Source organism: Planococcus citri, chromosome 2 (genome assembly GCF_950023065.1).
Source record: "Planococcus citri chromosome 2, ihPlaCitr1.1, whole genome shotgun sequence".
NCBI classification, from domain to species: Eukaryota; Metazoa; Arthropoda; class Insecta; order Hemiptera; family Pseudococcidae; genus Planococcus; species Planococcus citri.
The window spans coordinates 19,055,180-19,070,274 of NC_088678.1; the positions used below are offsets into that span (position 1 = coordinate 19,055,180).

Sequence of the window (15,095 nt, forward strand, 5' to 3'; positions counted from 1 at the left end):
CAAAAATCAAAAAAAAAATTCTGACTTTCTGACATTATGTCAAATTTGAAAAATTTGAAAAAAATCTGGTTGACTTTCTAACATTTTGTCAGCCTTCTGCAAACCAACACAGTATATTCAACAAAAAATAATAAATATTACTGCAATTTTGTTGAAGTATTTATTTTTCAAATAATCAATAGATAGGTACATACGTATGAATCAGTATTCAAATAAGGTATGCGCTTTGAAGAAAAATATAGCGTCGCAATTATCAATTTATGACCTTGGTATATATATGTTATCTGATTCTATAGCACAAACATTTTTGCCTCGAGCTACTCTCATGTAGCCTTGTTCGCCCCAGGTCACACCCCACGAGTTCTTGACCAACCAATAATCTTGCTTTGTGTGCTTTGTTGTACCATAGCCCACTATCACAAGAGTATGATTTGTAGTTTCTTGAGAACAGTTTTTGCTGTCATAGATACCTGATTTTTGAAAAAGGATATGAATTCAGGAACCATACTCGTATTGTGTAGAACATTAAATTTCAAATTAAAAATAACTTCTTAATATGTACTTGATTACCATATTCGTAAAAGCGAAAGCCTGAATCAGAAACAGCCATTGAACACTGAACTGGCCCCGCACTGACCGCAACTTTAAGTTCCATTTCATCTAGTGGCGTTACTTGTGAATATTTTTCTATAGTACGAGAAGAATCATGTTCATTTCGAGCGTATCTGCAGGTTCCGTTCTGTTATTAAGTATTTTTTTAAAAATATATATATTCATACATGTACACAAGATACCCGAGATGTATTTAAATTATTCTCACCTTAGCTTCATATGGATATTCTTCTTCCGTAGCTATTCCATTTTCTTTCACGTATTCTAACGCTTTGGGAACTGTACCACCTTCGCAACCATGAGCTGATCTTACACAATCCATGAGATTTTGTGGGCTTAAATCTTCCAACACTTTATTTTTCAAGTAAAAATGTCCCTCTAATAATCCAACCTGTAATTTTTTTTGAACTGGGTGGTCGTATCACATAACTTATAGGGTTAGCTCATGATGTCCTTTGAACAAATTCACCAACTCGATGGCTCAAAAAATTATCCGTTAATAGTTATTAATTACAAAATGTTGCGGTAACTTACAGCAGCAAACGCCCAACAAGAGCCACATTTTCCTTGGTCTTTTATTTTGGTCACGGCTCCCTCGTGTACCCAATTTACATGATTTGGAATCGTTTGTGCCTTTGAAAGAAGAGGTGATATCACTCGCAAATTCTTATGTTGAGCAAAGTTGGAGCCGGTTTTAGATACCAAGTATAATTTTTCAAATTCTTCAGAAGTCTGAAATCAAACTTTTTTATAATGAGCGAAACAAATGAAGAGCATCGGGTCATTCCACATCAATTCAACCAAGATGTGGTAAGGGGAAAGGGGTTGGCGATTTTTTCGAAATTTTTCATATGGAAAGACCTTTTGAAGGACTAACCAATGGCGAAAATCGCAGCCCTCTAGCCCTTTTTCAAAGGCTGCTAGGGGGTGTCAAAGTTTTCAGTGAACTTGAAATAATCATCCATTTCAGCAGTGGATAACTGTATAACCGCAATGCCTACCAAAATGGAACTTTTTCCATTAGTTAGGGGTTTTTAAAGGCTTTTTGGTGATGTCATACTACAGGTTGTGCATGTGTCACGTAGATTCCTTACAATAACATAAAGACGATAAATCACTTTTAACACTTTATTGGGGTAGGTACTTCAGTGAACACATTTAAGCACTACTAATAGGTAATGGATATGTACCTAGAGCTATAAATACACACGCATCCATGCAGTTCTACTCAAGGCTTGTTGTCCTGACATCCATCCAGAAGAGTGATTACTCTTAATTATACTCTAAGCAACCTGAGACAACTGCGAAGGGGACACAGCTGGCTGTTTCGGTTGTTGCCACATCTCATGGAACTATAGACAGTGTACACGGAACTAATCCACTAGATAGCACTAAAGCTCTTTAATACAAGAATGGAAAAAGAGTATGCTCTTAAGAAAGTCATGGCATTTCACGTATGTGTTACGTACTGCGCATGACATGTTGGTGTCATCACGCGGTGGAGCAACCAATGGGGTGCAACGTTGTACAATGTGAACAGATCGGTGCGTGCACAGTACGTGAAAACTTGGGTAAAATGCTATGACTTTCTTAAGAGCATAATCTATTTCCATACTTGTTTCACCAACAGTGTTACCAATGACCGAGGGCATATATTCCCTGCTAAGCCGAGTACTTTGGGTCCTCATTTATCCTCTACAAATTATGTGCTTTGGAGTTTCAAATAAAACTGTCTTTTAATTTAAGCTCTTTAATTTTCTCATTAAATTCCGACTCACTTCAGCTGTTTGCAATTGCTCTAAAAATGGTCAGAATTTTTTCTTCATTGGAAGCATAGTCCAAATTATCTCATTTTCTCATCCATCTCACCCATGCCTGCTCAGGATGGAAATCACATAGATAAATATAACACCCAAATGCCGATCTTATAGCATTAATTTCAGCTTCAGAGTAATCTATAACAAAGTATTGTAGATTCCACTCAGGGTTCCACAATTGGAAAATATCAAGAGCTTCTTTGATTTTATCAGATGATTCTGAGAGAGTGATAAACATTCCTATGATGCAATAATTTACATTTGTTTTGACAGCAATACAAAACATTGATAAGGTGTATTTCACAGTTTTGTAAGTAGTGTCTAGAAGAGTGATTCCATCAAATGTTTTCAATAGTTGTTTCTGCCATGAAGTCAAATAGCATAGCAAGAAATCATTCTTGGTATCATGTGGAATATGGATGGCAGAAAATACTGCAGGACTTGTTCTTTTCCCGTTTATTCACTTTTGACTGCAATGCAACTTGATCCATGTTGCTTACTCGGTTTTCCAATGTAAATTTAGCGATGTAATTGGAAATGATTTTAATGAACAGTTAGAACGCTTTAGACATCCATGGTATGTGATTTCCATTTGGCATTTTGGATACAAACTTCTTTAAGGCAGCCTTCACAAAGTACATACCTATTTGTTATGCCATTTTCAACAAGTTTTTTAATCTCTTCTTGGATGGAAGGGTCCAATTTTTTATTCAAATAAGCGGTCATCATCGGATGTTTGTGATTCCTTGGCAACGAAAATGTGCAGTAATACCATTCTTTACCCTCCAGTTCGCCATCTTTGTCACTGGACAATTGCAATAATCTACGGAATTCATTCATCATCTATTGAAAATAGAAATACTTAGAAAGATTGAGGATCTCGTTTTATATGAACTTTGAATACTACAATATTCAAAATAATGGGCACCATACCTTGGTTTTTTTCCTTGACAACAGGGCAGTTCATTTTTTTTTGTGTCTTGAATTCTGAATCTTTTCTTGTTTTTACAAACCCAATAATCTTGATGTTGCTATCAAACATATAGTAATGAAACATGAAAAGTGTGTAGATAAGTCATTCATTGTATCACAATTGAGGGTCTTGGTGGAATAAGGGCGTTAGACAAAAATGACGATGTGAGAAAATCGCTTTTTTGAAAGGGTTAACGTAACCGAGTGCCAAAGTTGAGTAACGGAAATGAAAGGTAACACTTCAAGCTTTAAAAAAAACGTAACCGCGAAGCTCTAAGTGAAGTATTGCCTAAGTCACATAGGTTTAAATCTTCAATCGGTTTTTGTCTAACGCCCTTATTCCACCAAGACATTCAATTAGTTTACCACATTATTATTTTCTTGATTTAAAATACAATACTTTGCACTGTGACTGCATTCATAGTACAAGGTCTGAACTTTTATGAAAGGATGATCAAAGTAAGTATGGGATCTTCACATCTGATGCGTTTATTTCAGTTTGCACAGAACCTACAAAATGAAATGAATTTATTGCTTTGTTAATGAGAATAGTAATTGTACATAAAATTATACAAGCACTAAAAAAAATTTGGATACTTACCTTCCAAAAAGCAAGATATTCTCTTGCTAAACTCGTAGCCATCTCTTTTTAGGTGTTTTAAAAATTCACCAAGGTATTCCTTATCATCAATGTAAAAATTGACGCTACTACATAGTCCAGAAGAAGAAGCGTCACCAGAATCATCGGATACAACAACGCCATCAAATGTTTTCAATGTACTCAAAAAACACCCATCCACATCCTTCATTTTTTGTCTTTAAATTTCACATTTTTTTAAGTACTATAATTTGATGAAAAAATTTCCTGGACAATGGATCAACTCAAAGTCTCAAAATAATCACAAATAAGTCAAACATATAATTCAGTTAGTCGTTCACTTGTGTTCCATGAATGATGTGAGTAGGTATAGACCATCTCTTACCCATACTGTCCATATTTTCTGTCTCTTGTGCTGGTGTCCCTAATACTAAACACTATGACAGAAATGTAATACACAAAGCTCCTCTTCAACAAGAAGCATTATCGATGCTGCAGAAAATCGATTAAATGCCCAAATGTACCGCAATTGTTAAAATATTAGAAAAACCATGTTAAAAGCACTAATTATCCACTTGGACAAGTGGGCAAAATCAGGGAAGTGGGGAACAGGAGGACCTGTCCTGCCTATACATCTGTGTAATTATTCTCATATTGACGAAGTACCGACAAGCTCGAGATATCGGTGCTAAGTGAAGATCCTTTCTTACAGCAAGCACGGCAATGGTACATAGCTTGCCATAAGAAAGGGTATACATAGTTCCCACGTTACCTATACTTCCAGTACATATAATGAAAGATCTATTTATAACTGTTAAGGCATATTTCACCATATTCAGTTGTCTCATTTTGACCTCTTTCTGACAGTATTTGATGAAAAAGTTGATAAAAATCACACTCATAGGCCTCATTGCAAAAAATTAAAATTTGTTCATTTTTTGAATTTTTTTGAATTTTGTGATGACATGATGAGTTTATTTTATGGAGTGAAAGAGTTTTTCAACCTTTTCAAAGTATACGTAAGAATAGGGGTCGAATGGGTCAACTTCATCAGTTGAAACTTTTTTTCATGTTTTAAATCATGAAAACAACGTTTTAAAACTTTCTGAGCTAATTTTTCATACAAAAAAAATGGCAGCACTGATTTTCATGATATCTCCAAAAAGCCTTTCAAACCCCCTTACTATTGGAAAAAGTTCCATTTTGGTAGGTATCGCGGTTATCGAGTAATCCACTGCTGAAATGGATGATATTTCAAGTTCACTGAAAACTTTGACACCCCTAGCAGCCTTTGAAAAAGGGCTAGAGAGCTGCGATTTGCGCCATTGGTCATCTCTTCGGAAGGACTTTCCATACGAAAATTTTCAAAAAAAATGCCGACCCCCCCCCATTACCACTTATTAGTCAAATTGACGTGGAATCATGGAATGTCCCCTTGGTAAGTTGAAAATATAGAATTGGCCCTGAGATGAAATTTTGGAGTTGACAAGTGGAAGTGAGTGGGGGGGGGGTGGGGATTTTCAACAAAAATGTGATTACTTACCGCTTTTTTCCTCGATTTTTCCTACTTCCCTATTGACAATTTTACTAGCAGAATGCTAGCATTAGTAGCACCCACCTAGCATGAGTAGCAGGAAACTAGCATGATACTAGCGTTATGCTAGCATGAAATGAACTAGCATAACATGCTAGCAAAATGCCAGCTTATTACTAGCATGATACAAACTAGCAAGAAGTGTGTTAGAAATGAGCTAGCTACATGCTAGCAACATAAAACTACCGAATGAAGCTAGCATTTCCCGCTAGCAAAATGCTATCATATATCTAGTATGAGATGAGCTAGCATAATGCATGCTAGCAATATGCTAGTTAAACCCTTGCCCCTTAATTACCAAGTGATGCTAGCAGTTCATACTAACATGATGCTATCATATCGCTAGCATGGGGTGAGCTAGCAAAATGTATGCGAGCAACGTGCTAGTCAAACCCGCGCCTCATAATTACCTAGTAATGCCAGTTGTCTCTGCTAGCATGATGCTATCATATTGCTAATGTGAGATTATCTAGTAAAATATATGCTAGGGATATGCTAGTTAAAACCCTGCACCATAATTATTGAGTGATCCCAGCAGCTCCTGCTAGCAAAATTCTACCATAATACTAGCCTGAGATGAGCTAGCACAATGTATGCTAGCAACATGCTAGTTATATTCTAGCATCATAATTACCGAGCGATGCTGGCAGTTTCTCCTAGCATAAAGCTACCATGTTGCTAGCATGATATGAGCTAGTAAAAAGTACACTAGCCATACACCAGTTAATCCTAGCAGAATAATTATCTCATCAACGATTTTACTAGCAGAATACTAGCATTAGTAGCAGAATACTAGCACGGTGCTAGCATGGAATCAACTAGCAGATTACCAGTTAGAATGGTGTTAGCATTTAGCACTTTGCCAGCAGACATTTTATTGGAAAATTCATCCTAGCATAGAACTGGTATGATGCTAGCATGCGGTGAACTGGCAAAAGACAGGTCAGCAATTTGCTGGTTACATGCTAGCAGCATAACCACCGAGTAAAGCTAACAGTCACTACTAGCATATTGCTAGTGCATTGCTAGCACCCTGTAATGGTGCTAGCATGAGGTGAACTAGCAAAAGACATGCTAGCAATCTGCTAGTTACATGCTAGAAATACAATCACAGGTAAACTTGCACTAGTCTACTGCTAGCGCTATTCTAACCTTGGTAAATCTAGCACTCAAAGTACTAGCATGGTGCTGGATTTTTGTTAAAAGACCTCTTATCCAGGTGCTAGCAGTCAAGTGCTAGCATAATGCTAGCAAATTGCTAGCGTTGTTCTTTATTATGATACACTTAACTTCTCATAGATGAAGTATGTAGTCAAGTCGAATATAAGCTCAATACGGTTTCCTGTTTAAATTAAGAAGAGTGAAGTTGGCAAACTAATCACTCAGTTTATACTAGCACAAGATGCTAGTGCAATGCTAGTTCTAAACTAGCATTGTAGGGCAATTGCCCATTTTTGGATATTTTTGGGAAACGTACCATAATTAAAAATACCCTATTCTTTTATAAGGAAATTAATGCACTTCTAGCATTATACATATTATACACATGCTAGCATATGCTAGCAAAAAGCTAGCAAGATCATGCTAGCACCAGTAGCACCATTTTGAACACCTGCACTAGCATATCTGCTAGCAAACTGGCGCTAGCATAATGCCAGTCCCCCTGCTAGAATTATGCCAATTGTATGCCAGCATATGCTAGAAATATGCTAGCATGACTATGCTAGCACCAATGGCACCATTTTGAACACCTGTACTAGCATATCTGCTAGCAAACCATCGCTAGCATAATGCTAGAAAAATGCTGCTAGCGTAGTGCTAGTACCATTTACCTAGCATTATGCTGGCAACAGTTTGCTAGCAGATATGCTAGGAAAGGTGTTCAAAATGGTGCAACCAGTGCTAGCATGGTCATGCTAGCACTGTTGCTAGCATTCTGCCACTTGAAATTGTCAATAGGGTTAATGTGGTCAATTTTGCTCAATATGAAAATCAAAATACCTACACAATCATGTATTTTATTGCCATTTCAGCAAAATTAGAAATCGTTGATTTTTATTTTGAACCATGATAGTGATGTAGGGCACCTATTTTTGTCCCTGTTTTTTTATTTTTTTATTTATGTACCTATTATTTTTTTGGGGTGTTTATCAATTGAAAAATTGTGTAGAAATTCAGTTTAATAAATTCAGGAATTGAAAACTTTCAAAATAAATTTCATTTTTCCCTTTTTTTGTAAAGGTTAGAGGTGATATGCGATCTGAAAATATTGTCACAGGGTTTACTATACTCTTCGTTGAATTCGGATTTTTTTGTCAGTTATCGAGAAATGCCGTTGTACATACCATATCGACGAACTGATTCACACCAAGTTTGTATGTAACTTCACCTTTGTCATAATGTTCATTATGCTTGGCAATTCTCTCCAAATTATGCATGTAGATTTTCATTCTTTTTTGGTCATGTTCTGCTGATTCGTACATTTTGTTGAATTGGACCTAACAAGGATCAAATCGAACAAGATGGTCGGTCATTGGTCAGGCATTGTTTGCATGAAAAAATATTTAAAACTTTCATCTTGAATAACAAGAATCCATACTTTGTACGAATTCCACTGGTGCAGGTTACGTTCATGATCATCAAAATCAGTGCCATACACAAATAGTTGAATGTTGATGAACCAGTAAAATGATAACACAAATGATAACACAAGTGATAACCTTCCCATCATTTTGATCCGTCGAGTTTCTTCCTAACTGGAGAATATTTATGAAACTATTTCATCATTGATTTACCGTTTCTTCAAGACGTAAGCACTCTGTATACGTACGTAACGTACCTAGATATTGCTAATAAATTGCACATATCTAGGTACCTACACCAGTTACTCGTACCTATTGTACTACGTGTATGATGGACACGTACTTTGTAAACACACTATTTGCCATTCAAACTTGCAATTAATTTTCCGATAAGAAACAAATTAAGCCTCATTTATAATGGTAATTGAAAAACATAAAATAAAATAGGTAATTGAAAAGTTCATCTGTCGTTTTTCAATGAAAGCATTTATAATCCGTAATTGAAATTTTTGTGATTTTTCATTGAAGAGTTGGAATATTTCATTTTTTCAATTACTTTTGGTAGTTTTTCAATTACCATTATAAATGAGCCTTTACCTACATATATACTGTGAAATGATTGGAAATTTTGTCAGTATTTATACTCATTTTTATTTCTGCGGTGCTTGACGTGTTTTCCTGTGACACTAAGTTATTATAATTTTAATCTAATTTGCTGTATTTATCTATTTTTTTCAATCATTTGCTCATCCGTTCACTTCTGATAATCGCGACCTTTTCATTTCATCAACTCGTTTTTTGTTGTTTGTTTTTTTTTACAAATTAATCACCATCCTGTTGAAAGTAATATTGTCTCTACCTGTGACCTGCAATCGATTTTTGGTAAAAATTACACTAGTTCTGCGAATGATTGAAACTCAATTTAGTGAAATGATTTACCAAGTGTTTTATAAACCTGCCAGAAATGGGATGATTTAGAATCATTTTCCGGTAGCATGGTTAAGATTAATGAGGAGCTGTTCTTTGAGCGTCATTCTTGTACGTTCAAAAAAGAGGGGGGAAAAATCCTAAATTCTGGAGAAATCTAAAGTCTCGATGAAGGCTCCAAACCAAAATGGTTCAGAATGGTTAATTTGGTTTGCAATATTGATTGAGGCGGATCTCGAAAACAAAGTAGGTAGATTTTGATTAAATTCTGCAGAGACCTTCATTCGACAAAAAAATTCATCTCCGGAGGTGTCTCTGAAGAAAAGATTGGGACCCTCAAAGATGGAGTATTTTGGAAAAATATTTTACACTGAAAAAAATTGATCTGTTAAAAGTACTAGTATGATAGTTTATTTCATATTACGATGAGGTTAAATGTAGGTTTATAAATGCTAGTAACTGATTGCCAAACTTGATGATTTCCAAGGAATAGGACATGGTGATATTTTTCTTGAGAAAGTATTCTCGTTTGAAGGAATGTTCATAGAGCACCAGCAATATTACGTCCATCATTTGCGCGACATTGCATCATTTCATGAGGAGCTTCGGAGGACGGATATTGAAAAACGCCATACTGCGATGATCCTTTGCCATAGCAAAAACGTAGGGAGCCGTTGTCACAATACGATATGCTTTCTTCCGTACTTTTCCCTTCTTCAAACAGTATTTTGCATTGCTTGATTGTTGATGTGTACTTCGGGGGCCCTGCAGGCATGTTTATTATCGGAGCTATTTTATTGCATATGCTGTCACGGTCAGCTTGAGATATCTGTGTAATGGGCTTACTGAAAAATTTTGTTACATGCTGAAAATTTTTCGGCGAATTTATCTCGTTAACAGAAATCTATTTCTTACCCCAAGAAACCTTTGTACTGGTCTTTTGTAAGACTATGGACTGGATACATGGTTGATTTAATCATCATAACGCACAAACATAACGAATAGTATGACAGATTTGAAAACATTTTATCGAAGTATTGTCAGCGCTACACGATATACTTCAATGAAAAGAAAAGTACACTGCAAAATGCATTTTTTTTTCTTTTTTATAGATGTGATGTGCCTATGCCTATAATTCTGGTATAATTCAATAAAAATTAATGTTCTTGTTGTTTTGTTTTTCAAATTTCAATTATGATAGTCGAGTCAACAAGGTGAAAATTCATATATTGTGCTAAATGACCTATAAAATATGTCATATACCTATTGTTCATTTAGGTACTAAAAATTATCTGCCTTAGTTAGTATTATATTTTTTACAGTTGTGCGTCAGATTATCTCAGATGACTATCTACTAAGTAATAGATGTACAATGCGCAATCGGTCTCTGTGACAAACCTTTATAACTGAAAGTTAACGATGTGTTATTTATTGTACCTAGTTGCAGCCACTTTTCACTTCGACTAATAAGCATTGTTCGCACGTTACCTACCAAATTGATTCAGCCAGAAGTCTGGTAGGTATTTGTAATTTAGTGGCAATTGGGAAATAAGATTTGATTAGAGAGGTATTATTTCAAAATAAAAAAATGTTAACTGATATGAGGAAAAAAATATCAATTTTGCCGAATAGAAAGGTGAGTTTTTTTATGTGAAATAAAACATGAGAAGACGCAATTATTCTACATATTTAATATCATATGTGGATAATTAGGTATTATGTATTCAATATTCATTGCCTATCATGACTTATAAAACATTTTCGTTTTCATTTTTCAATTTTTTAGAAGCCTCAAACATAAAATTTTTTCATTGTGGAAAAAAGCCCTTGAAAATTCCTATTTTGATAAGTGAAACAACAATATTTTAGGGAGGTGATTGAGTTTCTTGGCTAGAAAATTTCAGAATTTTAATGAATTTTTTTAGAAATTTCAGTTCTAAAAAAGAAAGGTCAAGAAACCCAAACGAAGTGAGGGCAATAGCTCCCAAAATTTTGTATTTTGAGAAGTAAAAAAACGTTTTTTTCCTATGCGAGGAGTTTATTTTTGGATTTAAACATTTTTTTTGAGTTTCAATGATGGTTTTTTATAAAGTTGTATTTTGAAAAAGAAAAACCGAAATTTTTTTATAAGAATAAGTTAACAGCTGATGAGCTGAGGAAAATGCTCCAGAAGATTGAAGAAGCCAGCAACGAGGCAGGTCAGAAGGTCAACAAAGGAAAAACAAAAATAATGATACTCAATGGAAAGCGCAAGAACAGACCTGCGGAGATTGATGACATAAAAGTAGTACAGGACTTGTGTACCTTGGTTCGTTAATAACGAATCAGGGAGGCTCAGCTGGAGAAATCAGGAGAAAGTTGGCCATAGCAAAGGCAGCAGTTGGAAAGCTCAATCGGATCTGGAAAAGCCATGATATCACAAACGTCACAAAACTCGAGTTATAAAAACGCTAATCTTCTCCATCCTCTTGTATAATTGATGGGTGGTTTTCCAAAAGCGAATATAAGTCAATTTTTTTGAAAATCAAGTTTTTCACACCATTGTGTTTTATAGATTGTATCTCACCTATTTAATGCCTAACCTACCCAAAATACCTATTTATTTACGTAAGTTGCGGATTGCAATTGTTTTTCCAAAACGCAATAAGTCATGATTGCTTCATTTTTGTTAATTTTATAGCCAAAGAAGAGCTGTAAACATTGTTTTTTTAGTAGATAGTACTGTAATATACCTATACTTAATTTTCATTTTTATTTTATTAGAAAAATGCAGATAAAATTTTTTAAATGGTAGTGTTGTAGATAAATACCTACCTACTTATTTTTTGTCAATTTTATCCCTGAAATGGAGGTAATAGTACATTATATGACAGGAGCGGAAAGTATGTGATTAACAAGCCGAGCGACTAAAATCACACAAGTTAATCGCGTTACTGTCCAATCCTGTCACTAGGGTGGTTCATGTAACATTTTTTTTGAAATCTCAAGGTCTTACCCCCTAATTTTGTTCCTTTTGATAAAAAAAAGACACCATTTTTGTTGAAAAATATTAATATTTAGGGGTAGCTCACAAGCGTTGAATGTTGAGAGCAACGAGCGCTCGCAAGCACAATACTTCCCATGATAGCGCCGCAGGAAACGCAACGAAGCTTGACAGGGTTGATTTGGAGCACCTATACTGAGAGTGGCATCCCCACCACAACTTATTAATTGATACTAATTTTTCTTGAATTTTTAAAACAACCATTCCAAAGTATTGATCACGATTTTCTGGCTGTAGAATTCATTTGAACTTGAATTTGGAATTTGCATATCAAAAAATTCCATTTTTATGAAGTAACAGCTTTAAAATTAATAATAGTCAATAAAACATCAACTTGAAGTGCTGAATCTTATAAAATATTCATATTTGAACGTAAATTTATCCTATATGTACATTTTCCCCCTTTGACTACCAAGTAGAATAGAATAGGTAGAAATACAATCTTAAATTCATACTTACCTTTTTCTTTACTTTTGAAATCTTTTGTACGAGTATTTCCTCCTTCAATGAGCTTTGGATTTGAAAAATTTTCGTTGACTCTTCATTAATAACATCTAAAAAAAAGCCCACACAGGACTAGCCTTACTTATCATACATTGTAGAGGGGATAACATTGTGTAATACTACTTCAATCCAACGAGGGAATGCAACGCTACATTCCCCAGAGCACAACCGTGGAAAGTTTTCACTCGACGCACTCATACCTCCTCATCCTTCAACTCTGGTGCGCAACCTCTAAATATAATTTTTTTGCCCTGAAATTTTTTTGTGAAGTGTTTTCTAACCAAATGGAACACTTCTAGGGGGTAAGCTCAAAAAATTGAAGCATGAAGTTTTTTCTATTGTTCTTTGAACCACCCTACTTGTAACGTATACTATTTTAATTTCATATAAGAGGAAAATAAATGCTGAAATTTTTAAATTGTTAATTTTGAATTTGTAAACATGTGTGGAAAACAGTTACTTTCTTCCCTAGGGAGGAAAGTGACTGTTTTCCATACATGTTTAGATGGCTGCGTTAAAGATGTATTTTCCATCCACAAAACTGGCTATGGAAACTACTCATTTTCCAATCATATGAAATAAAAAAAAAATGTTTCAACCAAAATTTGTTTGTTGTTTTGTTAATTTTATCTCCAAAATAGAGGTAATAACAAATGTTTTCAAATCAAACATTTTTTTGTAATTTTATTGCCGAAATAGTGGTAAGATTTTCTTTTAAATCAAAAATCTTTTTTTTTTCAATTGATACTCTATTTTTATTAAAAGTACTGGTAAAATTTTTTGTAATCAATTTTTTTGGTCATATACTTTTGTATTGTTAATTAGAGTTGATTTACATCAATTTGTAACACTGGTTCTATCACATAAAATATGAAAACATGAAAAATCGTTTTTTCCCAAAGGCAATAAGTCGGTTTACTTTTTCTGCTGCAGAAGCGCTGCAAACTTGAGTTACACCACAAAACCAACGCCTACATGTTGAGGTAGATCCAATACAATATGCAGGATAAGATGTGGCATACTCCAAGTCCATCAGGCCTTAGAATGGGCACTAAAAACATCATTCAGAATGCTGGACAATATGCATGGCAGATCAAGACAAAATCGATGCATTTGAAATGTACTGCTACAGTCACATGCTGAGGATATCATGGGACCAGAAAAGAACAAAAGTGTCAATATGCAAATAACTGGGAGTAAATGACAGACTTAGCACAGTTATCAGGAGATGGATATTATGCTATTTTGGACATGTCGTGAGAATGACAACCTGGAAAAGCTGACAGTCCAAGGTCACATAGAAGGTAAGAGAGGAAGGAGATGATCACCCACCTGATACACGTACTTGATCAAGAAAGCTGCCAAAATGTAGCTGGGAGAATGCACAAGTAGGGTTGAAGACAAAGATAGCTGGAGGGAACTGGTTGCCAGTATTTCATAGTTGCAATGTCCGGACATGGGTAAGCGAGAAAGAAGAACTTTTTAATTACATTTAACATTTATTTTGTGAACCTTGATTTTCCAGGTACCTACAGAAATTTAGAAACAAAGTATCTTTTTCTCAGGTTTCTAATTTTTGGAATAATATAATGGCTTATTTTTGGGCGAATTTGTGTTTTGAAAATTTTTTCATCTCAAAATTGGCAGTAATGACCAAAAAACAGGCCTCACTAAGCTCTGAAATATTTCCCCAAATTCAAACATTCAGAGGGTGCCCTTCACTTTACCGGTATCCCTTTTACTGAGAAAAATTATTAAACTGATAAATGGTAGGATAGTATAATTTCATTATGAGTTTAAATGACTATCTATTAGTTTCCAAACTTCGTCTGTTTCAGGAGATATGTAGATACATGGTGAGGTTTTTCTTGAGAAGCACCGATACTTCCAAAGTGTCTGGTTTGAAGGAATGTTCATAAAGGACCATTAATATTCTTAGCACGGTCATCATTTGCATAGCACTCCATCATTGAGTTTTTAAATTCGGCGGACGGATATTGATAAACACCATTCTTCGATTGCCCTCTGCCATAACAAAAAGAATGTAGAGCGTCGTCACATACCGATAAGCTTTCTACAACACTGTCAACCCCGGGTGGTGAGTTCGAGTCCAATATAATTTTGCAGAGCTTGATTATTGAAATGAATGGATTGCGTGTAATAGGCATGTTTATTTTTGGAGCTACTACATTGCATATCCTGTCACGCTCTGATTGAGACATCTGCACAATGGGTTTACTGAAAAATGTTGTTTGCATTCTAAATGCTGGAAATTTTCTAACGAAATTTTGCTAAAAAAAATTAGTATTATTCTTACCCTTGGAAAGCGTTGTACTGTTGACGAGTAAGATGACTATGGACTCGATACATTGTTAATTCAATGATCATAAGGTATAAGCATAACGAATAAAATGAGAGATTTGCGGACATCTCATCGATTATTTAT

At 34.9% G+C, this 15,095-nt stretch overlaps 1 protein-coding gene across 1 annotated transcript; it reads right to left on the reverse strand.

Moving 5' to 3' along the window:
• Window positions 1-192: 192 nt before the first annotated feature.
• On the reverse strand, window positions 193-8,502 carry LOC135834892 (procathepsin L-like). Its single transcript, XM_065348871.1, has 6 exons — window positions 8,193-8,502; window positions 7,939-8,091; window positions 1,147-1,344; window positions 821-1,003; window positions 571-739; window positions 193-470 (listed from the first exon to the last, which is right to left on the reverse strand). The coding sequence occupies exons 1-6, from the start codon at window positions 8,322-8,324 to the stop codon at window positions 259-261; spliced, it is 1,047 nt and encodes a 348-aa protein (XP_065204943.1). The 5' UTR covers window positions 8,325-8,502; the 3' UTR covers window positions 193-258.
• Window positions 8,503-15,095: the final 6,593 nt, after the last annotated feature.